The 26,022-nt window shown below is 39.9% G+C and overlaps 1 protein-coding gene across 1 annotated transcript in view; it reads left to right on the forward strand.

Moving 5' to 3' along the window:
• Nucleotides 1-26,022, forward strand: part of CCDC88C (coiled-coil domain containing 88C) — a 96,114-nt gene that overhangs the window by 42,023 nt on the left and 28,069 nt on the right. Inside the window, exons 5-14 of the mRNA XM_068194869.1 lie at nucleotides 5,971-6,029; nucleotides 7,641-7,724; nucleotides 8,974-9,114; nucleotides 9,819-10,003; nucleotides 10,536-10,617; nucleotides 11,062-11,220; nucleotides 17,472-17,618; nucleotides 18,936-19,080; nucleotides 21,746-21,927; nucleotides 24,966-25,103. Coding sequence (XP_068050970.1) covers nucleotides 5,971-6,029; nucleotides 7,641-7,724; nucleotides 8,974-9,114; nucleotides 9,819-10,003; nucleotides 10,536-10,617; nucleotides 11,062-11,220; nucleotides 17,472-17,618; nucleotides 18,936-19,080; nucleotides 21,746-21,927; nucleotides 24,966-25,103 — 1,322 coding nt within the window. The remainder of the gene's footprint in view (nucleotides 1-5,970; nucleotides 6,030-7,640; nucleotides 7,725-8,973; nucleotides 9,115-9,818; nucleotides 10,004-10,535; nucleotides 10,618-11,061; nucleotides 11,221-17,471; nucleotides 17,619-18,935; nucleotides 19,081-21,745; nucleotides 21,928-24,965; nucleotides 25,104-26,022) is intronic.

Below are 26,022 nucleotides of genomic sequence, written 5' to 3' on the forward strand. Positions count from 1 at the left end.
AAGGAATAAGGGGGGACACTTGTCTGAATCTCCAAACGTTTAATGTCGAAGTTGGGGCAGAGCAAGTGACAAATCTGAACCTGAAGGGGCTACTTTTATAGGGATGGGGGAACACAGGGAGCCCACAGCCTTTGACCAACAGCAGGGCATTAGGGGAGGGGTGCAGGGTAAGGACTCCCCAATAGAAGCCAACATGGGGAGGGAGCAAACCCTACAATCTAATTCTGCCTTGAGGAAGGGGTGAGAGATGGGGAACTCTCCAGAACCAAAGGAGTGTGCTATCTTTGACAGACAGGGGTATGACAAGGGAAAAAGGGAGGTGTACAGGTGGGTTGACATGCGGATTGACATAGGTTTTGGCAGGGAAAACTGTGGTAAACAACTCAGGACTGAACCATTAGGGAAGCCAAATGGGGTACAGAGACTGAACCATGACAAACTTATAACAAGGAATATTAAAACCTACTACAGAAGAAGCAACTGTAAAATAACAGACTACCACACACTTGTGCTTTTGCATAGGAAAAGGCACATGTCTGCTGGGTTTATGAGCTTTTATTTACTTGCTCTCATGCTCTCTAAACAGCTTGGTCCCAGGTCATGGCAAATTTGCCTACTTTATTTGTCTAAGGGCATAAAAATAGCAGAAATATTTGTTAGAAGATGAAGGCTTGACTCTTTTCTAGAATATAGGGAGCTAAAAATAAACTTTAATTAAAGGATTTAAAAAATTTTCCCAGGAATTTGACTTGCAGAATGATGCAGCCGATGTCAAAGGATTTATTTTCTTCACTGCACAGCTACTACCATTACATTTCCTCTTAATTTCTGTCTCTTCTCAATTCTTTTTCTTGCTGAACAGCTTTTTCAATTCATTACTGCACCACAAATCCCCCTGTGTTCAATAAGAGAATCATCAGCCTACTTATCATCTATGACATTGCTGTAATCACTTTTTCATATTATGTCTGGTTTTAGCATGCCTTATAAATGGCCACTCATTCATGTGGCCACACAGGGAATATCAGTCATGGTTGGGAACCTCCATTTAGATGCATTTTTAAATTTCTCCATTTCTAGACATTCTTAGTTTTACACAGTTAGTGAGTGTACCTAGAAACTTATGGCAGTTATAATCATGAGGAGGGAGAGACTTTAGCTTGTTTTAGATCAAGGATGGAAATGAGGTTTTACTTGCCTAAAATAGGCTCATTTCTATCCCTTCGAAAAACTTTGACATTTATATACACTTTTCAAATCACATGTTAAGTTTGTGAATGAGAGACCCCAAAGGTCCTGCTTAACAGGTGTCTATAGAAAACTAGTTTTCATTAAAATTGTAAAAGTCTACTCTCTCAGGTATGTTTCATGTATGATTTCCTTCCTCATTTTGTTTCACAGTCCTCCAGAGGCACAACGGTTCATAAAATACCAAGTTAATAACAAAACACTGCCTCAATAGTGTAAATTTAGCATTCAGACTTTTCTCACTGAGGATGTTGCTGGAGTTGGGAAAAACAGCAGTTGGGTGTTTCACCCTCCCCACATTCTCTCCACACTCTCCAGCTGCCGCGCTCCCTCTCCTGCACTGGATGGAGTAACATCAGAGTAGAGATACGGAGAAACAGGCAGCACATGCCCAAAATTGCACTTACTCAGACCCTCTTGTTCCCATTTCTTCTGATATCTTCCTATCCACCTTTCATTTTTTTCATTGTTTGTGTTCTTTCTGTACCTTGATCCTCCTTTTTTTGTTGTTGCATCTCCTAATCCCTCTGCCCGCCTTCTCCCTCAGTCCTGCCATCTGTTTCCCAGCCTCCAGCCCCATGAGAGCAGAGAGATCTTCTGGCTTTGGCACAGGGAGGCTCCCAGGCTGCACAAGTGGTGTCTGGGCTTTCCCTTCATTTATTTTCCAGGAAACCTGCTGGACCTCTCTCATGGCTGGGAGCAGATGGGCATTCTGCAAATGCTCCAGGTGGCTGGCTGGCTCCCCTGCAGCACAAACACGGGGCCCAAGAGCAGCTGCCTTGGAATTTTAAGAAAAGGAGTAACAGAAAAGTGTTTATTTCTTAATTAGCACCTTTCTGTTTAAGTGATAGTTTGACTATTGTCCGTTTTTCTTGTGGGTGCCTCTCTGCAAGGAGCTACCCTAGACTGAAATGTTTGCATCCTAGGTCGCAGGAGGACAGAGTCTTGGTAAGATCAGCTAATAAGCATGAGTAGACTCAGCAGACTTTCTTCCCAGCTGTCTGGGAAGGATTTGTGTCATCCCAGTGAGCCAGCATAGGGGAGGCAGCACATTCCTGCTTATGGGGTTTCACAAGGAACTTTACCGTCTTATAAATGGGCACAAATCAAGCTTTTTGAAAAACATGAGAACTGTTTAGAAGGCATGATTGAAACAGGGATGAAGGTCACTTGCTTTTCTTCAGCATGCATTGCAGGACAGAGGCACTGTCTGGAATGTAGAACTTCACTCTGGCACTGTAATAGTCCTAGAAGTGCTTCTGACTCACTTTGTCATCCTGGGCATTCCACTGAAGTGTGTGGTAGCTCAGCTCTCCTGTGGGTGAGATGAAAGGGCAGAGGGGTAATTAATCCCTTCCTGGCTTGTTTTGAAGTTTAATTGAAAACTCTCTCTAAAGCACTTTAGGTTGGTAGAGAGGTTTTTTCATACTCATACCCTATTTTTGCTAAAAATCTTCTGTAAATAGTGTTATTCTACAAGGCTTTAAAATGTTATTCAAACCTAGCTTGAGAATGAGTGATCTGGGAGTGCCTTTATGTCAACAAACTGTCTCCTCCCCATGGGAAACAACTTCTGAATTAAAGCCCAAGGAATGGAACTTTTAATCACACATGATCTTCTGAAACACTTGTGTGGCTGGTATATCTGCTCAGTGGACCTTTAAGCCTTAGAAGTGCTTCTAGTGGGTAGTACAGGCCCACTTTTATTACATGATGTAGCTTGTCTGCAAGCACAGAAAAATTTATTGAAAAGGAAACCTTGGAATAATCATGACAGCTAAATTTTCACTGCAGGCTGCCAGGGGAGGGAGCAGACTGCCAAATGCTATGCTTAAAACATTAAGAAATTAGCAATTCAATATTATCTCAAGTGTTAATTTCCCAATCTTTCCATAAACTCTAGCTTGTCCATGCCTGCCATGGATTGCTATGTCTGCCTCCACTTCACTTCCTCATGGGAGGACTGGAGTGGGGTAAGGTCTCACTCAAAGGGCTGTTTCCAGGGAAGTTCAGTCCCTGTTGGGAGACCAGGGTTGACCTTGGTAAGTTACTTTGCTGCAATAGCCAAAGATGTTTCACCTCACAAGATCATGCAGCAACACCAATGCCCATCTGTTACCTCACTGAGAAAATAGCAAAGCCTTGTTGCAGGGAGGTAGGGTGTGGTTTGAATGGCTTTAAGTAGCTCGCTTTTCTTTAGGATGGTATAGGTGCTGTCACAGTTGGAACGTTACCCTGGTGTTTTCTAAAATAAGTGATTTCAAGCCACTGTGCTCACCCCAAGGAGAATTGCGATGCTAGGGTGCACAGGTTGGAATTTATGGTTGACAGATGAAGGTGCCCAGAGCACACAAGGATTAGATCTTGGGTCTGCCATGATCCAGAGCAAGCAGTCTGACTCCTTCAGTCTCTCCGTGGAGATGTTCTGCCTGAGTAAGTGTAGGTCAATGAGAGGACGTGCTCAGGGTGCACAGGTTGGTATTTATGGTTGACAGATGAAGGTGCCCAGAGCACACAAGGATTAGATCTTGGGTCTGCCATGATCCAGAGCAAGCAGTCTGACTCCTTCAGTCTCTCCGTGGAGATGTTCTGCCTGAGTAAGTGTAGGTCAATGAGAGGACGTGCTCATGTCACTTGCTCTCCATAACTTAATTACTTGCTTTTGTGTCCCACAGGCATGCTCTGCATTTAGTACCTGGTCTGTATTGCTTTGAAGCTGATGTAGAATGAAACCCAGTGCTGAAACTACTGAGAACTCAGTTTCTTGAAAAAATACCTTCTGTCCAAACTAATAGTCTCCCAGTAGGGCCCTTAAAGGAACTGTTCATGAAATAACAGGCCTTTTTTTTGCTGTTGGTGAAGGATTTTGTGTCATTGTCTATGCTTAAGATTGTGTTATTGAGATTCCTACAGAACAATCAGACTTTCACAGACTGAAATGGAATTTGTATATTAAATTGTAACTTTTCAGGAAAGAGGAGGCCTTGTGTGCTGCTTGCATACAGGGAGAAGAGTAAGAAATGATTGTATGTCTTTCAAAACCAGATTTAAAATATTCTGCAGAGGAATAAGCTTGCATTTACAGGGTGAACTGTGAGCTAGCATGTCTTAAAGATGGCTGCTCCTGTTGAAGAGAAGAATTTCTGCTTGCAAAATCTTAATGGTAACTAATGCTAATGCAGGACCTGGATATTGAGAATTGTAGTGTTCATTCATGTAGTCTACTGATTATTTTTGTAGGGCATTCTTGAGTCATTATAAAGATGAACATAACTAAAACTTGTTAAATTGTGTAAGTATGTTTAAAGACTGGTTTAGGACGTTTGTGTGCCCAGAAATCAGGAAACAAGTTACTTCCTAAGCTGCCTGCACGTGGCTGTGCTGGCTTGCAAGGTTGTGGGAATGGCAGGAACCCCCGTGGTAATTCAGGTCAGTGCCTTTGTGCAGCTGTGGGGCTGTGGCAGCTTAATTGATGAGTCAGATTAACTCCCCTTCCCTGGCCTTGGGTCCTGCACATGCCTCTGACTTTCTGCCAGGGCAGCCTCACAAGGGCATGATGTTGGTGGAAGAGCACAGTTGCACTCAGAAATCAGTATCTATTTAGTGATAGTAGCAATTGAGCAGCCAATTAAATCAGGATATAAAATGAAAGCATTAGTCCCACAATTACACTCTCAGGAAGAATGCAAATGTGATGAGAGAAATCTCTATGTGGCCAGTTTTGTTTCTTTGTTTCTCTTTCCTCATCTTCCCCCAGTGTGGATGAAGACATGCTTTTCCTGAACCTAGCTCTGCAAAGATGTTTTATTTCTCATTGAAACTCCTTGCATTCCTTTTGCCCTCTTTGTCTTGCCCTTTGTCTTACCTTGACATACATAATTTCCTTCACCATCCAGCAATCCACGTAAATTTTGTTGGAACGAGCTGGTTCTAAGCTGCACCAGTTCCCCTTGAGGAACTTGGGGCTTTCCCTCTCCTAACAGTGGGAAAAGCTGGCAGGGCTGCTGGTCCCAGCAGGACTCCCTGCAGCAGCACGGGCTGTGTCTCCTCTCCCCACGGCTCCCAGCATATGGTCAGTATCCCTCAGACATCCCTCATTCTCTGCCCTCTAACCACATGGGGTTTAGCTTCAAAGTGCCAACAGGCTTTGATGCAGAATGGGCAGAACTTATTTGCTGTAATATCTATCTCTCTCAGAGAATTTATATGCACAGAATGGTATTCAGCTTTGGGAAGTCTGAGTGGCAACTGTTTTACGGAAGAATTTAGGGCAAGTTCTTTGTGAGTAACCCTCCTTTGCTTCGTCCATGGTGTTTTTGTTTTATTTTGATGGGGTTTTTTGGAGGAGGGAGAGCTGTCGGTGGTTTGTTGGGCTTTTTTGCACCCTTGTTAATCACAACACAAGAGACAAGCATTGGTCATATGCATTGAACTATTTAAAGGATTTTTTTCTTGTGATATATTGATCAGAAAAGCCTTAGAAAATTACAGGTGAGGGTAGCACATCAAGGGAAAAATATCTTGCTGGTATTTGTGCTTTTAAACTAATCCATAAGAACTGCATTGATACATAGAAAATATGGTAACTTTATAATAAGCATATAGATATTGTTCAGGCACTTCTTCAAAGGTTTCTCGTTTTAGGCACGTGTTTTGGAAAGGATCACTTCCAAATACTTGCCTGTTACACATATGTACTGATTACTCTTTTTTCCTCTCCAGGTAAAAGTATGGATGAAATCAAGAAGCTGCTGTTGTTGGTTCTGGGATGTGCTGTACAGGTGATAATTCATGGAAATTAAGGTTTTTTTGAATCTTTTTTTTTTTTTTTCATGTAATGAGAAAATCTACCCAAAGATCAGTGCTGTATGAAGACATCTTGAACTCAAGACAGCTCGTGAGCTAAATTGTGAGAAGCACAGTATGTGAAGGAAAGAAACGCAGGGGAGAGGAAGCACATTGTGTGATAGCAGTAGCCTCTATTTGTTGCCAGTGCTTAATCAGACACAGGATGTGTACTTTTTAACTTTGATAACACAGTGGGATGAGATAAGTTTTGAACAGTGTTCTTGATATCAAGATTGTTGTTGGTTTATTTTCTTACTGTTTTAAAATACAAAGTGGAACAGTACATGTTGATGCCAAACAAATAGTTTAAAAAGTCTAAACATTTGTTTAATGAATCATGATTTTATTTGTGCAATATTTTGATTTAATATTATGTGTCAAAAATACCAGATGAATAGATACTTTGTATATTAGTGTGGAGATCTTTATGTGACATTTGTTTAAATAAATAGAGAGACAATGTATATGGGAGACTCTGGAGAAATGCACAGCAGTTACCAGATAAAGAAATCAGTGTTCTGCCCACCAAACCTCTGAGGCAGTAAACAATGGCCTCGTTGCAGGCGGGCCTTTGCTGATAATTGACCTTGTTTGTAGGTCTGCATTGTGTTTTTGCCATGCCTTGGGACACTTACCCTGCTCAGCTATGTCAGCTCAATTATGTCAGGGTAAAACTGTCCATGTATTGTGGCTCTGAACTATGTTAGTGTTGCATTGCAGCACAAAGAATTGTTTTGGCTGCTGAGCATCCTCAGTCCTCATTTGCTGGTCTGAGGTTCTTCCCAAGGAAGTAAATAGTTGAGTCTCAGAACCAGGCCCCAGAAGGACACTGTAAATGAGTTTAAAAAACTCCTTTTAAATACTGCTTGAGTTCTGCACAGTGCAGTGTTGTTACAAGAAGGCAATAATGTTCTTTGTGCACAATCACAGACATAGAGATAGCAGATGTCTGCCTCTTCTAAAGCCTTAAGTAAAAGATTTACTAAAATCTGTTTGTCTGAAATGTCACTCATTTTTATCCAGAAAGTTTCCCGTTTTTTATCTAAAGCATATGTTGATTTAGTCCAACAAACAACATTGGGTGTTGATGTAAATAGTATCTATAGTGATGTATCTCTTTTCATTGCCAAAACCAACTAAAATGCAAACAGCAAAGTAGACAGGTTAAATGATGCAGTGTAAATGAAGGTTTACATTTGTGCAGCTCCATTAATGAAGCTGTGAAGATTTCCTCTGGCTGTTTCACCGCCTCTTCATCACATTGCATGTTGAACTTGTTTTTAAGAGCAAAATCAGCCATTTAACTTAGCCTTGATTGTACTGACTAAAAAGTTTAAATAATTTAATACATAATTTGATTCATGTTCCATATGGAGCAGTGAAGTGTTATACCTTCTAGTGTGACAAAATGTAGATCTTGAACAGTGTTTTTCTTAGCAGTGTAGGTTGTTCTGAGTTTGGTTTTTTTTTTAATTTAAATGAAAAATGAAGTAGTAAGTTTTAGGGTATGTAGCACTGTTTCATGGTGTGCTTTCTTTTAACAGTGTGAAAGAAAAGAAGAGTTTATTGACAGAATAAAACAACTGGATATTGAAACCCAAGCTGCCATTGTGTCACACATTCAAGAGGTAGGATTCTTGGTATTGTCAATTTTGGTGTTGTATCTCTCCCTTGACTTAACAGGATTTTTTTTGCTATAAAATGTTAATGCTTAGTGTTTCATAAGGGTTTAATAAACTTCACAAAAAAGAAAATGGAGTATGCTGCTGCACTCAAACTGTAAGATGAAAACGATTAGTGTTGGGATCATGGCTTGGCTCAGTGGTCTTTTAAAGAGATGCAGTGGTAAATGCCTTGCTTGCTACTTATAGGTTATGCAGAAGGAGTTGTAAGGATCCATGTGCAATATTGACAAAATGTGTGTGTGTATCTTACAAGCTGCACAGTCCCCAGCCCCTGTGGGAGGTGACACAGCCTGCCCAGTGACTTGCTTCAGACAGTGGCCTCTGAGCTAGATGGTCTTGAGGAGCTGAAATTGGACATATGCTCTGTTTAAAAAGGTGTTTGATCCAATGATAAGCATTCTTGGATTTCTAAGGTTTCAGAAGAAGGAATGAATATAGATAGGCTTACCAAAGAATACCGAAAGTCTCTTTGGAGAGCCAAGTGGAAGTGCCCCTCACTGGGAATGTGTTAGTGTCAGTGCATGCAGGTGTAGAAAGCCTGGTACATTCAAATTTGAGGAACAAATAGGGAAAGTCTTAAGACAGGAACTTTTTCTTAACATTTAAAAAATAGTTCATTTTTAGGAAAGAAAAAAATTTTGATGAGCCAAGCACATGGTTATAATAAAAGCTGGAACAGTCATTAAATGAGCTTGAGAGACGTGCCTGATGTTTCTGCTAAATGTTTCAGAGTAAATCAATTTAGATAGGGTAACAGTTTAAAGATACACTGCTAGCAGCAACCAGAGTTATTTCTGCAGCTGATACAGCTCCTCCCAGCTGTATCAGCTGAAAATTGCAAATTCATTGATATCAAGGATTCTTCTTAGTAATGTTCAGTGTGAGATTAGTCCCTTCTGTGTGGAAATCACCTCTGGGTCAGTAAGACAGCTGCACACTTCTAATATGCAAGCGCACATACTATTGATCATAATATTTATCTGATCACTTTTTAAAATCAGACTTAATAATTATAAAAAATGTAAGTACCAAAAATTTCTGGGTAGTGTTACAGTTCAAGTAGTTGCATTTATTATTTGCAGCCTGGATTTGATAATTTGTGGGTAGAAGAAATGGGGGGATGCTGCATATACGGTGAACAAATTTTCAACTCAACCAGTGGAAGGACATACTTTTTTGTTCCTATTCCTAGGTGACTCACAATCAGGAGAATGTCTTTGACTTGCAGTGGCTGGAGCTCCCAGATATGGCCCCAGAAGAACTAGAGTCTCTCTCCAGGAATATGGTTTTCCACCTCAGGAGGCTCATTGATGAGAGAGATGAATGCACAGAAGTATGAGGACATATCTCTCCCATATAGAGCTCATGAGAAGCAGCAGTTGTGGGCTCCATTCCTTCTCTTGTGACTTGTTTGTGCACTAGGTTTCTATTTCTTCTGGACCTTTCTACTACACCTCTGAAAATTTGTAGAAAGATTTTGAATTTTCCATTGATTCTTGTGTAAGCGCTAAGATGTGGCAAAATGATTGGTAAAGAGGAGTTGAGCAGTCTCTCCATAAAGTGCAGACCAAATGTCTCTGCATGTCTGTCCAGTCGTTCAGGCAGTGCTTGCTGGCCTCTCTGTTGGCATCTAGCCATTGGGCTCCATTGTCTTCTCTATTTTTTTTGATTCATCAATTCCTTCCCCTTCAGATCTGTGGAGGAGCATTCTCTTCTTCTTTAGCCTGTTAATCTTCTGTCATGCTTTTGACTGCGATTGTGTCAGTTGAAACAGTTAGTTGTTACAGGTTTTTATGAATTCTTCAAGGGAAACAGACTACTTATTTTGAGTATTGGAAGGGGAATGTTTTAGTGGGTGGAGCGTAGTGGAGATTCCTTTCCTCTTCTGTGTAACCTTCACTCCTGGCTGTCACTTGAATTCTGTATCATACCAGACTAATAATTTCCCAAATCTAAAAATAATTTTTAGGAGTTTTTAAAACAATGTATAAATACACTATTTATCTCTTGGCACTACATAGTCTTCTGTATTTCCAGGTCATTGTAGATCTCACTCAAGAGAGAGATTATCTGCAGTCTCAGCAACCACCAAGCCCTGTGAAAGTACCAAGTCCAGATTCTTCACCAAATCCTGCAAACCCTCTTTCTAATGAAGAAAAGCAGCACCTTGCAGTTGAGCTGGCAGACACAAAGGCTAAATTGAGAAGAATCCGTCAGGAGCTGTAAGTCGCCATTATTTTGTGCTTCTAGAGAGACTTGCATATAAAGTCTTATACATCCTGAAAATGCAGGAGCCTCTTGGCTCCAGTACACTGGCTTCTATAGGAGCTCTCAGAATCAGCTTTCAAATCAGAGCAGTAGGAAGGTAGTAGTGTCTTCCGTCTTTTCTTCTTTCATAATTGGCCTCTAAATGTAGAGTGAACGCTACTTCCATTCTTCTTTTTGTGTCTCATCTCTCTCTTCCCCCCTTCAAAATACCAACTGCTAGCTCTGCTTTTTAACTTCAAGTGGAAGCTATCTCTGACAGCTGGTGCACCAATGAGATTTGAACACAGGAACTTAGTATAAAAATAGAGTTGCAAATTCAGATCCATGATATGTGTATAGTATCATGAGAAAATTAGGAAGCTGTCATAACAAAGAATATGCTGGGAGATTTTTTTCTCTTCCTTTACAGATTCCTGGCAGTGTCCATATAATCAATACTGTTTCAGGAAAGAAAAAAATTACTAAGATTTTTCTAATCCTTTTCAGGGAAGAGAAGTCTGAGCAGCTTGCAGATTCTAAACATGAAGTTGAGCAGCTCACCCTAGAGCTGCAAAAAATAAAGCAAGAGGTGAGATGGGCTTGTTTTACTGTGACAGTTTTCCCTATTAAAAAAAAAAATATCCTGTTTCAGTGTGAAGCTAAAATTACTACTATGCCTGTTTTATAATGAGGAAATCAACTTAGTCCAGCAAGCTGTTTAAAGATTGTGGCATAGCTGTGCTGTGCTTCCCACTTAACTGTTGAGAGCAGTCTCATCTGTTCAGCTTGCAAATAGCCTAGTAGTGCCTGAAGCTTGCGCAGCATCAGGCATTAGTAGTATCAGAGGTCCAACAGGCTGAAGAACCTCTGTCTTGTAGAGAATTTACTGGCTACTATGAGAATTCTTACTCCTTAACCAGAGGAATACGTTTTGTTTATGCTTACAATCAGTAAGTAAATACAAAAAAATAAAGTTTAAAGTACACGCTTATAAGTATTAGCTTAGATTTTTCTCCCTGCTTATCCCTCGCAGAACATGCACCTTGCCTCAGATGCTCGCTCTGCACGAGCCTACAGAGATGAGCTCGATTCTCTGAGAGAGAGGGCAAACCGCGTGGAGAGGCTCGAGATGGAGCTGGTTCGCTGCAAAGAGAAACTTCACGATGTGGAGTTCTACAAAGCTCGCATGGAGGCAAGTGAAAATTAGGAGAAAGATTTGCTGAGTAATCCCTAATGTTTGGCTTTTGTTGTGTTACCGGTTCGTGTGTCATTTGTCATTGAGCTGACCGTAGCAGAACATCAGAGCAAGCAGAAGTTTCGTAACATACATCATAGCTATTGACTGAGCATTATTAAAACTTCTTTCAGTAGAGGAAGTACTTGGTGCACACAAAATAAATGCTCATTAGTTTTAAAGAACTCTGCTTAGTTCAGCATTATGTAGCTAAACAGGACAGACCTTTTCTGGATGCTTTTCCTAGAGTCCAGATCTTTAGTTTAGCTTTAGGTAAATTCTCTCTGTTCCAAAGTTGTTCCTTGGACAAATATTTTAAATAGCAATTATAAATTAGTTAAGTGAATGTCTGGGTATTTTTCCTTATGGTTTTGTAGCAGATGAAACTGTTGTTAAAGTGGCATTTTTAAGGATGACCTCAGATGACAAATTTTAGCTACCCCTTTTGCAACTGTTACTTGTAGTAGAAAGGAGAAAAAATTTGGATCCTCCCTAGTGTCATGAGTGGGATATGTCAATGAGAAGTGTGTGGTTTTGTTCCAGTACTAATGTCAGTTGCTTAGTCACCTGCAGCTATGCCCATCCTGGAATTACTAACTGAATTAGGTTGCAAAAGACCTTAGAGATCGTCTGGCCATACTCACTGGCTCAGCATGGCTGATGTTAAATTTAGGTAGGACTGCTCTTTCTTTCTGTTCTTTCAGTTCTTTGAGGAATTCACACCAAAACTCCCAATAATCCACACACATAACACTTCAGTGGAGGTCAAATAAATATCCAGACTGGTGAACCAAATGGAGGTTTGGTAATTGACAGCCACTATAATTAGATAAAATTCCAAGTCTGAGGTAGAAGAGTGATGTTGCCAGGCCTCTGGCTGAGAGCACAAACCTTATTTTTCTGCTCTAAAAACTCTACTTTGTAGGTTATTTTTCCCCCTTCTTTTACCTAAGGGGGCAGCTAGCTGCTGCTTCTTCTGAATAGGTTCACTAAAATGGATGGTTATTTAATGTAGTAATAGAGTACAAAAGCCTGTCTTGCCTCTCAGTAATTCCCAGTTTGCATTAGGAAGAATGAAGCTCTGCCTCTCTCTGTTTTCCTCCTTCAAGCTGGCAAATCAGTCATGCTCTACCCTGGCACACTGGCTATCAGTGAGCCATCCTGATGTTCTCCTTCTGGCTGTGCACTGGAGGTGCTTAGCTTTACCTGCTGCTCAGATAATTTACCTGGAGCTCAGAGAGGAGTTTTTGTGTCCCCTTCATTTGAGATCAAGGGAGTAGCCTTCTTGATTGTCCTAGAGCCAGCAGTTTCCTGCACTGCTGTCTGCATGTCCTGCACTGCTAATCTTGCTTAACATAGCATTCAGTTAAGAGAACTTCACTTTAGTTTCAAATTTCTTCTAACTCTCCTTGCTGTCTTTTCCATCCTGTCAGTTTTTGGTGGAACTGTAGAATGTCAAAGATTAGTGCTGGCTCTCCAGGGATACCTCCCTGCAATACTGTCATGGTTTAAACCCAGCCAGCAGCCAAGCTCCTCACAGCCACTCACTCACTCCCTACCAGTGAGATGAGAGAGCGAATTGGAAAGGTAAATGCTGGAAAACTCATGGGTTTAGATAAAAACAGTTTAATTGGGAAAGCAACAGCCACACACACAAGCAAAGCACACCAAGGAATTAGTTCACTGCTTCACATGGACAGGCATGTGTTCAGTCATCTCCAGGAGAGCAGAGCCCCATCACATGTAATGGTGACTTGGAAAGTGAAACACAATCACTCCAAATGTCCTCCCCTTCCTTCTTCTTCTTCCCACTTTATATACTGAGTGTGATGCCATATGGTCTGGAATATCCCTTCGGTCAGTTTGAGTCACCTGTCCTGGCTGTGTCTCCTCCCAGTTTCCCATGGACCCCCAACTTCCTTGCCATCATGGCAGCACAGAAAGTAAAAAAGCCCTTTGCTCTGTGTGAGCCCTGCTCAGCAATAACAAAAACATCTCTGTATTAACACTGTGTTCAGCCAAATCTAAAACACAGCCCCTTATTAGCCATTTGGCCTACCCCAGCCATAACCAGCTCAAATATAGTAGTGGGACCATGAATATTTCCCATCAATCTGGCACATGTCTAATTTGGAGCCATAGTGTAGCCTTTAGCAAAAGTCACTTTTGTAGGAGTTGAGCTTTTCTAATGGGCAACAGGATTTCACAGCTGTGTGCAGGGTGCTGTGTGGTTTAGAATAGACAGGGAGTTTCACATTCTCACCACTCCCTCTTGCATCATTGATCAAGTTTTGACTCAGCTGTGGACTGACAGCATTGAGCAGCAGGCAAACTCCTTTGGTCTGAGGCTGGTGCATTCAGAGGATTCCACAGGGCCCTATTCTGTGTTTTTATGGTCATAGAGTAGCACAAAGGCTGTGCATACTAGCTAGTATCCAGCTTTCCACGGGGCCTCGGTTTTCTGTCAGATCTCACTCAAGTCCTCTGCCCCTCTGAAAGAAGAATTCATGTCTGGAGTCTCTGCCTAGATTTATTCAGGGATGTAACATGGTAGAGATTTTTACCTCTAGACAGTACAGTGATTATTCATTTCCTGGCATTTACTGGTTGCCAATGGCTTGCTAAGCTCTAACCCTTAAGACCTGAACAAATTATCCAGAGCACACAGTAAAAATGTAGGTGTGTTCAGCATCAGCCACTTTTCTGTGGTAATGTGATAGCTTAGGGCTCGTAGGGTCTTGACAGGGTTGTTAATAAGCAGTGCCAGATTGGTAGGCGAGAAGAAAAAGAGGATTTAATGTTGTGCATCAATGCAGAAAGCTATTAAATGAACTTTTCCTTCCTGGTATTGCAGGAGGAGTGGAAAAGGTTGAAATCTGTATGTCGGTGTAAAACATTTAAGGTTTGTGTGGTGTTTTTCCTTCTCTGTATGTCTTGGCAAATTGTTCAGGAGTGACATTTTAATTGAACCATCGTTCAAGGAACACAAATGTCTTCTGGAGCCTCCCTGCTGGGGTTACTTATCGAGGTCACAACTGTGAATGTGAAGGAGCAGCTCAGTGCAGGGCTTCCTCCACTGAGGTGCTTCTCTGCAGTGCAAAGCTCCCTTCCAGGATTTATCTCCACTGAACCTTTTGCTGTTCCATGAGATGAGATTATTTTCTAAGGCCAAAAAGTATGCTTTGCCCAGTTGTTCTCCTTCTCATCATAATCAAATTTCTGTGCAGGATGATGGGAGGAGTCTCTTGTCAATTAAGAAAAAATAAAAGCAAAAGCATGTCTTGTATATTAGCATGTCTTGTATATGAGCGTTCAGTGTTTGATTGTCACAAGATGTTAACTGTGTTATGGCTCAATAGCAACAGCTTCTGAATTGCCTAAAGGCAAGGGTTTGAATTGGGTCCAGATGCATGTGAAAATTCTTTTTTTTCAGATTTAAACAATCTCATTGCTACTTTAGTTTCTGAAAATGTTTCCCAGTGGCAACACACCCTGTTTGTGCAACCACTTATCCCCAGAGTTAATTGTAACCATCTGAATGCACAGTGCCCATTCTTAAAGCTATTTCAGGTTACAGTTGATAGGGCATCAAACCACAATACGTAATTAATTTTAGAAAATGCAAAAGCTGAGTTATACTCAATGTATTAAACAAAAAAATCCTCAGCCAACTGGTTTTTTTGCTGATTTTCAAATAAACTTGCAGTTATAAAATAACGTTGGTGAATTTGTTAATTCAATTAAAAATGAACTTTAATTCCAATGGAAGCAGCACCATCCCATGACCACCACCTGCTGTCTGTCTAACAAGTGTTATTTGTAGCCAGTTTGATTTTTAGGTCAGCTGTGTTATTCCAGCAACTTCTGGGAGACGTTGCTGGAGATGTTAGTGCTGACATGTTTTAGTTAGAACAGCTTTTCTTCCCAGGCCTTGAGATGTAACTCTACAAAGCGCCTATGGTCTAATTATTTAAATTATATGAACTTTTCAATATTAAGACAACCTCAGATCATGGTGATCTGAGAGTGAGCAATGTCTACCTTGTCACAGCAGGCATTTCCACCTGGTTATTAATTAAATATTTCATCAGAGCTACTTTTGAACTGGCATGACTGCCCATCCTGGGTGCTCAGTGGAAAGTGCTTCAGTTTTCCAGATACTACAGCTCCCACCAGTTTGTGGTTTGTACCAGAGCCTGCATATGTGTATGTACTTGGCACATAGTTTGGCTCTTGATGAGACACTAAAATAACTAGTTCTTGCTTGGTAGGCAGTTTTAAGGATAGTTATGAGGTCATGTCTTTGAGGTCAGACACCACTTTAGTTCTTAGGGCTGTGGTCCAGATTGAGTGTGGTGATCTAGCAAAGTAAACTCTTGGCACGTTGCTGTTTCATTACAGATATTCTGGCAGCTTCCATAACATCCAGCATTTTTTGTGCCATGTACTTCTTCTGGTCTGTCATTTGTTCAGTGTCAGCCTTTTAAGTTTGCCCACCCTGAAGTGATCCTGTTAGATCAGACTTGGCCCAAAATGCAGGTTCTGTAACCTTAGTGTTTCAGTATTATTTTTATTTTAGTTACTTCCATACTCAGACATTTTAATTGAAGATGAACGTCTTCACAAACACTGACATACTTGTCCTTTTAATGCTACTATATTAGGGAAATTTTTTTTCTCATGATTTGCAAGTTGTTAGCTGACCCACTGAGAGATCAAGGGCAGTATGGTACTGCATAAGGTAGACTTTCCATATTATGCCATATACAGTCAAGCTGCAATAAACAACTATGATCATGAAAGGCTTTTAAATGATGGCCCCCTGTATACCAAAAGGCAGGGGCAGTGGCTGTCATCAGACACTCTTAACTCATTCTTCTTTCTTTTTCTTCTTCTTTTTTTTTCTTTTTTGTTTGCTTTTTAAATAAATGAGCTTATATAAGATGGCTTAAGGCTGATTACACCCCAAAAAATGAGAAGGTAGTTACTGATTAAGTTGTGAAAGTGATTTGCTCATGCCTGGTGATCTTTCAGGAATCTACTTGGTTTGGATGTTTGTGGTCTGAGAGACCAGACATGAATACTGTGTCAGCAGAGACATCACATTTGAAGTCAGTTATCCAGGAATAAACTTGTCTAGCATTTTGTCCTGTTTGCACATTTTCTGGTTTTGCATATTTCATTGGAACAGCAGAGTGGATGGGGAGAGAATGATGAAGTTTCTGTAGAGAATCAATCTACTTCTTGCAGTTGTAACTCATCTGGGGAAAATTCCATACTGTATCCATTTAATCTTTGAAATGCTGATGCATTCCTGCCATAGAACATCTGTCTTGGACTCAAGACTTATCTGAGGATCAACTAAAGTAAAAGCTAGCAGTGAGGTATTGTAGTTTAAAATGAGACATTTTTGATAAATGTGTTTAAAACATGACCAACATTTCATGGCAGATTTCATGCTTTGGATATTTCATCTTTTTAGAATAAGATACTTGAATGAACAGAGTTTCATTTGATTTGTCATTTGCAAGGAACAGTTGCAGTGCAGTATGACTCACCTGTTTCTAATGCTGTGGCTACAACAAAATGATAAATTAAACTTGTACTCACTAAAACCAGATGCAAAAGCTCTAATGAGTAAGCAACATGGCTTGTGCAGTTCACGCTCATGTGTTTAGTGGAGAAGTGGCAGGGAGTGTTAAGTATAAAACAGCTTCTGCTGTTCAAGTGAATTAAATTCTGTTCATGAGAGAGAGAGAGAAACTTTATTAAACAGACATTTGCACGTGAGTGTACTGAAACAGGAATGTGGATCTTGAATATACTAATGGATACTCTTCCTCATCCCTTGAAAGTAAATAATATATTTTGAAGCTAGGAAGACAAGGAATTATGATGAATTGGCAAAGGAATTATAACAGTGGAATTGAACAGTTGCTCTTTTGTGTGCAGCTTTTGATCTAGCCTCATATAAAGCAAAAGAAACTATGTTAAGCTTGTAAAATTCAGGAAAAAACCCTACGAAATATTAGATTTACTTGCATAGTGACTCAAAGGTAATAAAAAATACTATTGTCTTTCATTAAAATATTAAGTTTTTCTATGAAACAAACATGTCAGATTTCCTTCTTGTTTTTTGCAGTGTCACTTTATCAAAATCACTTGGTCTATAAAAAGCCAGTAAGAAATTAATAACTTTTTTTCCCTAGGAATTAAGGGAAGACAACTTTGTATTAATTGAAACAAAGGCCATGCTAGAAGAACAGCTAACCATGGCAAGAGCTCGTGGTGATAAGCTGCATGAATTAGAGAAGGAAAATTTGCAGTTGAAATCCAAACTTCATGATGTAGAGCTGGTATGCACTTTCTTTTTTATTACGCTAATTTTTTTAACTTCCGTTTTTATCCTTACAACAGGTTCTGTTGGAAATAAATACATGGAGGATGCTGTATGGGGTGACTGAATCTCAATATACATCAGTGAAAAGGGCTGTCCCTCAGGGATCTATATTGGGACCAGTGTTATTTAATATCTTTGTCATTTATGACATTTTCAAAGCGGTGAAGTGCACTGTCAGTGGATTTGCAGCTGTCACCAAGCAGAGTGGTGTGGTTGACACACCTGAAGGATGGGGTGGCCATCCAGAAGGATCTGGACAAGCTCAAGCAGTGGGCCCATGGGAATCTCATGTGGTTGAACAAGATCTAGTTCAAGGTGCTGCACTCTGGTATCAACACAGGCTGGGGATGAACAGATCAGAGCAGCCCTGCTTAGAAGGACTTTCTTTACTGTGAGGGTGTTGGGGCACTGAAAGAGGTTTCCCAGGGAAGCTGTGGGTGCCTCATCCCTAAAGGTGTTAAAGGCCAGGTTAGACACGGCTTTGAGCAATGTGGTCTAGTGGGAAGTGTCCCTTCCCTTGGCAAGAACTGCATAATCTTTAGTGTCCCTTCCACCCCAAACCATTTTATGATTCTATGATTCAGGGTATTACAAAGGTCATGTCATGCTCAGCTTCTCCAAAGTTACTGGAGATTTTGTATGTTTTTATGGTGACTTGATAAATTTTTGAGTTATGGTTTCTGAAAAGCTGAGAACCACTGAGGCAGCATTTCAGTTCCCAAAAAAGCAGACGGCCCAAACAGTCACAAGAAGCAACAATAGATTCATTCTCCAGATCTGTTTTCAGGAGTTAGAATTCAAATTGCGAGGCAGGTGTTACTTGCTGATCCATACAGCTCTGTCCAAGTTTGAGGTGATGAGTTGAAGCTCTGCAGAATTCAAGGTTCTATCTGAAGAATTTCCAGTGTGTCAGAGCACGATGCTGCATGTTTTTGAAGAGCTTAGCTCTGGAGACATCTTGAATCCAGTCTGCCATACTAGTCCTGGCTTGTAGTGGCCCTGTCATCACCCAGTAAGTTCTCGCTGCCATTCCCCTCTCTCCAAGCGTATCATGGACCAGAGCAGGTGCTAAACAGGGCCAGTTGGGCTGTACTTTCCGTGGCTTATATAGGTAACCCACAGCAAACATTTAATGCTGAAGATGTATTTCATTATAAAACCCCAGTGTTTAAGGAGATTTTTCTACCCTCAACATGCACTGTACTTGTAGCAGTGCGGCCTGCAGTCTTAGAGATGAGCTGAACACGCTTTCGTTCATGTGTGTCTTGCACAGGACCGGGACACAGACAAGAAGAGAATTGAAGAGCTGCTGGAGGAGAACATGGTCTTGGAGATTGCACAGAAACAGAGCATGAACGAGTCTGCACACCTAGGCTGGGAACTAGAACAGCTGTCTAAAAGCACTGATCTTGCAGATAGTGAGTACCACCTAGGGTAGCTGTGGTGTTTGTGGTCTGTTTCAGAATAAACAGATTGGTTGACTGAGGTGGGAACAGAAGTTGAATCCAAGATTGGAAAAGCTTCCCCGATTCAGCCACTTGACTTTGACCTTCATTTTTTTGATCTTCTAAAATGTCTTCCTCTTCCTTTCACTCTCGTTTGAAAGCATTAAAATGTTTTGCTTTTGTTATGTTCATCACTGAGAGAATGACTTTTAAGTATTACACTATAATAAAAATTAAAAAATAAAGCATTGTAAATGACACAGCAGAAATGTCACACTGAATATTTCTAACTCAATGGTTGGGTGGAGTCTGTGATCTTTAGTATTCTTTAGTACAGTTAATACAGACAGTTATGTGGTCTTTAAGTCCCAGGAAGTAATGTATGCTGAAGTCATTTATTTTTACTAGATACTGAAAAATGCGTGCAGTTAAAATAACTGGCTGATTTTTTTTTTCTTTGAGTGGTTGATTTGATTTCTGTAGCTGTCACAAACATAGCTTATTCTTTCTTCACTGGACAGGTTTTAGCATTGGTTTCTGTGTTTAACATTTATTCTGTCTATTATACCAGCCTAAATAATGATACTAAGTGGAACTTGGGAAATATAAGCTATTTCCTCTAATTCAACATGCAGCTTTGAGTATTGAGTATTCACCTTATTTTGCTAAGACTTGCATGTTTGGCTTTGTGAACAAGGAACAGTTGAACTCAAAGACAAAGAATTAATTAGAGCAAGCAGATGTTAAGTTTTCAGTGAAACTGTCTAGAATAGCTTTATTTTGTAAAACAGCTGTGTGTGGCTGACACCAATTCTGAAATCTTGCTGTCTAGGATCCGAGTTCTTGTCACTAAGATTAATGGCTAGTTAATTGTTGCTTCTAAATAATAATCTTGCAAAGCAGATTATGTTAGCCTGAGAAATTAATGCCATTCTATTACTCCTTCTGTGTAATCAAGGATATTATTCATTGTGTTAGTGGGGGGGAAACACAATTCTCTCAAAATTTAAAAATTTTGATCAAGAATATTTCAGGAAAATGTAAAAATACCTAAATTTTATGGCCTGTTTAAAATACCAAGTTCTGTTCCCTTCCTGATTTGCTTTCACTATTGATTTAATAAAAGGAAGAGTGCTAGTTACCTCTTATTTACTAATTTCTATCAAATATAACTTAAAAAAATTGCTTGAGTGATTTAGCACTGCACTGATGTGTAGCATTTTAGCACTGGAGCATCAGAAACTCTCTGATTAACCAAAGAAAAAGAATGAGGAACTGAGAACATCCATACATTTATATTCAGTAGGAAAATAAAATGGTGAAGGAAGTGGTTTAAAAAAAAAAACATTTAACTTTGGACTTTTATTTCATGGAAGTGCTGTTCTGACTTTACAGTAATTCTCTGTAAGAAGTTTCATTTCAAGCCACGTTGCTGTTCTGAATGCAGCTTGTTTTTACAAATAGAGTCAGACTGCAAAACTCTTCTGGAAAATCTCCTGTTCCTGAATATCAAGTTGAGTCTGCAAGGGTGGCAGATAGAAGATTTTACCAGCTAGTTTGGTATTTAAAATAAAAATAATTTTTAAAATAAGCATGGGAAAAAGTAATTTAGATGGACTTCACTTCAGAACAGATTTCAACTGGAGTATTTAGCTAATGTTAAGTAGTTGAGTCTTCACTTGACCAAAGCTTTCCATGTGATGCTCTGTAAAAGAGATAAACAGGATTTTACCAATCTCAGAAAGTTGCCAGCTTAGAGTACTCAGTGTGCTGTAGTGCTTATTTAGATGGAACTATTAATTTTCTTAGATTTAAAGACAGTATTAAAGTTAATTTCATATGAAATGTGGTTTTGAGGTGATGGCTAGCAATTATTTCATGTGTACAAGAAGGTTGCTCTTGTAATTATGCAAATGCTGGTCAGAGAAATTACCAGAGCAGTGAGGCTCAGGTGATGGATTTTGAGGCTGAGAGGTAGTGAGACTTTTGATCTACAAGCATTGAGTACAACAACATCTCTCTTGTAAGACTTGAATAAATTTTGTTAGTTCTGAGATTTCAAATTCAGACACTTCTCAGATCAGGATTCTGATGGGTGTCCTGTGCCTGGATATCTAGTAGTAAATTGTTCTCTGTGCTTCAGCATACTCTTGATAAAGAAGCTATAAAGATAAGCCCTGGAATTCTCTTTTGTAAGAATTTTTTCTATGACTGAATGTGATTGAATACCTGAGTTTTCACTAACTCTTGGAAGTACACCACCTTGCTTTTTTAGCAAAAATTTACCAGGGGTTTACTTTCTGCCTCAGTTTATTTCCTGTGATGAAAGTAGGAGATGCTATCATGGTATATTTTGTTATTAGATGTGCTTCCAACATGACTCAAGTAAATTTAAGAAGAGTTAAGAAAGTAAGCAACTTCTTAGACAGCTGGCTGTTCAGATAGTACCCTATTTATTAAAGGTATTAATGGTTATCTGTGAGATTGGGTTCTGTTTTTAACCAAGTATTTACTTAGCAGTCAAGCTGAAATTGTAAGACTGACAGCAATAATCTTCATCCAAGTGGATCTTGTGCACCTCAGAAGGAGATGTTGGTGAATTGATTAGTGCCACCTTCTGCTTCTCATGTTTCAACAGCCAGAAAGTCCTTTGTGTTTGAGTTGAATGAATGTGCTTCGAGTCGAATACTGAAGCTAGAGAAGGATAATCAGAGCTTGCAGAACACAATCCAAGAGCTGAGAGATGCCTCCTTGACCTCCAGAGAGAGCAGCCTAAAGTTTGTGGAACTGGAAAAGGAAAATCAGCAACTTAGCAAAAAGGTAATTTGTTCACAGGAGCAAATGGAGCTCTTAGGTTTTTTAAACATGGTGCACATGGGGATGTGCAGCATTCCTGAATGATGAGGGTTTTCAGGGAGTTCACCTGTGAGCCCCAGAAGAGTGACCATGATTTCAATCCCTTCTATTTAATTGCATTCTAATGCAATTCTAATAATTTTATTTATTGCCTTCTACTTCAGTCCCTGCTTATGTGCATCATTGTTATAAAAAATTATTGTTCCTGTTAAATAAAAGTTCCTGTTAAATAATTCAGTGCCCGTTTGCCCCTGTCAGATTGTACTGTTGATTGTGTCCCTTTCTGTTGTCTCACAACAGTCACGACTGGGAAAGGAAGACATGGTCCCACTGAATTATTTTTGTTTTTTGAAAGTTTAATAATTTTTACATGTAAGTCAAATAAATTACACAGGTTAATTCAGGTTAGTTTGTTCTAAATGTCTTTCTTGTTTTCCAGAGTCCTGGACCTGCTTTTTCTTGTCCTCTTAGCTGTTACAAATTCTCTAGTGTCTCTCTCTGCAAAGATCTCAGTTCTTTCAATCTTTCTAACAAACATGTAGGTCATCACTTTGTAAATTTACTTAAATAGCAGAGTGTGTTGCACTCTGTTATTAACTTTGATTACATTTAGCTCAAAGGCCAGCTCAGTGCTTGTCCTTGTGAAACACGCTGCTCAGTTCACCTCCAACTAGCAGCCTTATTTTTGTCTGACTAGTGACTTGTATCCTCAGTTCTGATGAATTGAGCCAAGTGCTGCTGGGGAAAAATATGCTTCCTACTCTATAGTATAAAACATTTTCACATTGGATTTTTCCACATTCCTGCCATTCATAAATTATCCAGAATATAAGGCTCATTTCTCCTTTTCCCATTACTTTTGTAACCTGTGTTTGTGAGACAGTGATGCAATGATTTCAATTCTGTTTGGCTTGCCTGGGAGCTAGCTGAATCCCATAAAGGACAAGGGGAGACAGCACCTAGATGTGAAACGCTGCTTGTGGATTCCTAGATTGTAACAAGCCCATTTCTCTGCTAGGGAGAGCAGTATCCAGCACTGGATCATTCCATCTTCTGGAGAGGTTCATTTGCAAAGTTGAGATCAGTTCTGCTTTTTTCCTTTCTTTTGTGAAAAAGGAAAACTGCAGAGATTCAGTTCACTCTAATTTTCCATTCACAGTTCCATTTATGACCTGTTGTGTATAAGTAATTCAATCCAGCTCTAATTTACATGCCTAAAACTGGAGATGGAGGCATAGAAAGCACTCAGCAGATACCTGTGGTGTACTGCAATGTAAGTCACTTGAACAACTGTGATCAACCTCTGGCTTAGCCCCAGGCAGATTCCTGTGGGCACTTCCTGTTATGGCATTGTATTGGTGCCAACAGTTGTGATTCCCCTCAATTAGAATACAATAAGATGTGCCAGGGGAAATAATAGTCAAAGTTTCTGATTTGTTACAAAATGTTTGCTACAGTGGGCAGGGGAGAGTGCAGGAGCTCTGGAGGAGTGTTAAAGTCAAGCATGTAAGTTAGAGGACAAGAGATAAGTATTTTTCTCAAATGTTTTGTGTCTTTGGGGTTCTTTTGGTAACTTTCCTGAAATATCTATAGTAAAATCTTGTCTCCCTAAAGTTGTTTAACTGAGCTGAGATTTCATCCACTGTTGGAGACTTTCAAAACTTGTTGTTTCTATAAGCTTGTTTATCTGTTGTTCTAGTGGTTAATAACATGATTATTCAGGTAGTACAAGAGGTGATGTTGTAAAGAAAAACTTACATACTTTTTTTTTTCCTTTTTTACTTTTTTTCCTTTAAGGTTTTCAGAGGAGCTAGTAGTAGAAAACCCTCCTTTCAGGCCCACTCAAGTAGAAGCAGTCCAAGTACCTGTCTGTTGTCTCTGACTTACTGAAAAGAGCTGTAAATAGTAATGTCTTACTTGCCTCCGGTTTTCTAGGAAGTGCAGATGAAGATCAGCTATTGCTGAGCTACTGAGTTTGTTGCAGCTTTCTGTGAACAGCTCCAATGAGACCAATGAATCTCCACATGGTTACATTTCTGACTGCTGAGCCCTCCTTATCTCCAATCTGGGCAGCCCCTGCTTGTTTAAACACTTCCTGTAATGAGGGGCATGTTGACATAGGCAGAGCCCAGCCTCCAGCTATTTCCCACTTGTAAGAATTAAGTTTAATACCCCTTTCATTCACATTTTCAGTGTTGGCAGAGTTGATAATACCAAAACAAAAATGAGCTGATACTTGTGCAGAGCTGTAGGTGCTCACAGTACTTTGCAAGCTTAAAAAGGAATTAATTCCTGACCTGGGGAGTATAGTTCCCAGAACCTCTTAGTTCTAAGTACTGAAGAGCTACTACTTTTATGTTCTTCATGCATTACAAGTACAACTTTCAAGATAAGTAAGTAAGAAAACTTTGTTTGTTGTAGGACTGGAGCCTTATTCACAAATCTTTCAAATGCAGTATTGTCACCTGCTGGGGAAAAGAGGGCCACCAGAACACAGGGAGTGGGAGAATAAACTTGGTCACTCCAGTGCTTTAGTGTTTTTCCTCTGTTCCTGTTTTAGGTTGGTGTTTTGGTCTTTTAGTGCTGTTGCTCACTGAGGTGTCTTAATAACTGTCTGCATTCACTGGTACAGTAAGACCATCAGTGATGGAGAGGCTAGAAGGAGGCAAGTTCCTCAGGAAGGAGAGCACCAGAAACTTAATCCCTGTTGACAGGAGCACAACAGGGCATTCAGCTAAACACTTCTTACTGCTGTGCCTTATATACTCTGATCTTAAAAGGCATGAAGAAACAGGATTATTCAGGTGAAGAAGATTCTTAGCACTGTGAGAAAAACAAGGCAGTCCTTTTCCTTCTCTGAGCCTGGTAACTGCAGGAGAAAGGGATTTAATCTTTCAGCCGTAGTCCCCATCTCATTTCTCCCTGGTCTTCAAATTGACTTAAAGTGCAGACAGTCCTTGTGTCCTGTGGTTGATGTGTTTTGGTGTATTCTCTTCACACAGATTGAGAAGTTGCAAAATCAAATTGAAAAAGAGAAGCAAAGCAATCAAGATTTGGAAACCTTGAGTGAGGAGCTGATAAAAGATAAAGAGCAGCTACAAGTTGTCATGGAGACTCTAAAAGCCGACAAAGACAGACAGGTGCGAACTTCTCAAATGTAATATAACAGCATGTGCTCGGCAATGGTAATTCAGTGATGCCATTTAGGGCATGTGGTTCTCTCAGGGAGATAAGGCAATTTGAGAGCTATTAAGCGCAGGTTGAACTTGTTCAATTCTAGGTTAAAATCAAGTGTAAAAGCCCAGCATGTTTTGCTGATTTCTGCTCCTGTTACCATAAGGGGATCTTCAGGCCGTTATATGAACAGACGTTCCCCCTTGAGGGAAAAAAGCCCTTGGATGTTACTGAAACCAACTGGTTTTGGGATGTGCAAATAAATCCCCATTTTGTTGCGGAAGGTTGGTCTTCCACCACATGTATGGCATGATTGGTTTGGTTGATGTTCTTTAGCCACTCAAACTTTTTTCTCTATTTAAAAGAGATGCTGAGAAAGTACTTATGTCTTCTGGACTGATGTTTTAATTGCCCTTTAGCTTTTACCAATGTGCTGCAGTTAATGTGCAATGCCTGAAAACTCTGTTATTACAGGTCTGTGCAAGTGTCATCTGTACTAATTTGATAAATGAAAAAAATACAGAGATAGATCATTAGAGACTGGTCTGAATATTCTCAACCTGTATTAAAATCTACTCTTAAGTTTTTGTGAGGTGAAAATTAAATAGCAAAATGTCTTATTTGTGTAGTTTTTTTCATCTTGAAGGATTTTACCCCAGAATTCTCCCTGGGAAACTGCACTTTACCTACAAAGTCTTATATTTTAGTTAGAACAAATACAGACTCTTTGTGGCAGGAATTAATAGATAGTTTGAAGGTAGGGCAGGAAGTAAAACCAGAAATATTCCCAGTTGTTAAAAAAGAGTAGTTTGTGATTTTTTCAGGTCTAGGCCCTTTTGATTCGTGTGGCTGTCGTCTAGCATAAGAATCAAAGGCAAATTGCAG

This window comes from Anomalospiza imberbis, chromosome 6 (assembly GCF_031753505.1).
Source record: "Anomalospiza imberbis isolate Cuckoo-Finch-1a 21T00152 chromosome 6, ASM3175350v1, whole genome shotgun sequence".
NCBI classification, from domain to species: domain Eukaryota; kingdom Metazoa; phylum Chordata; class Aves; order Passeriformes; family Viduidae; genus Anomalospiza; species Anomalospiza imberbis.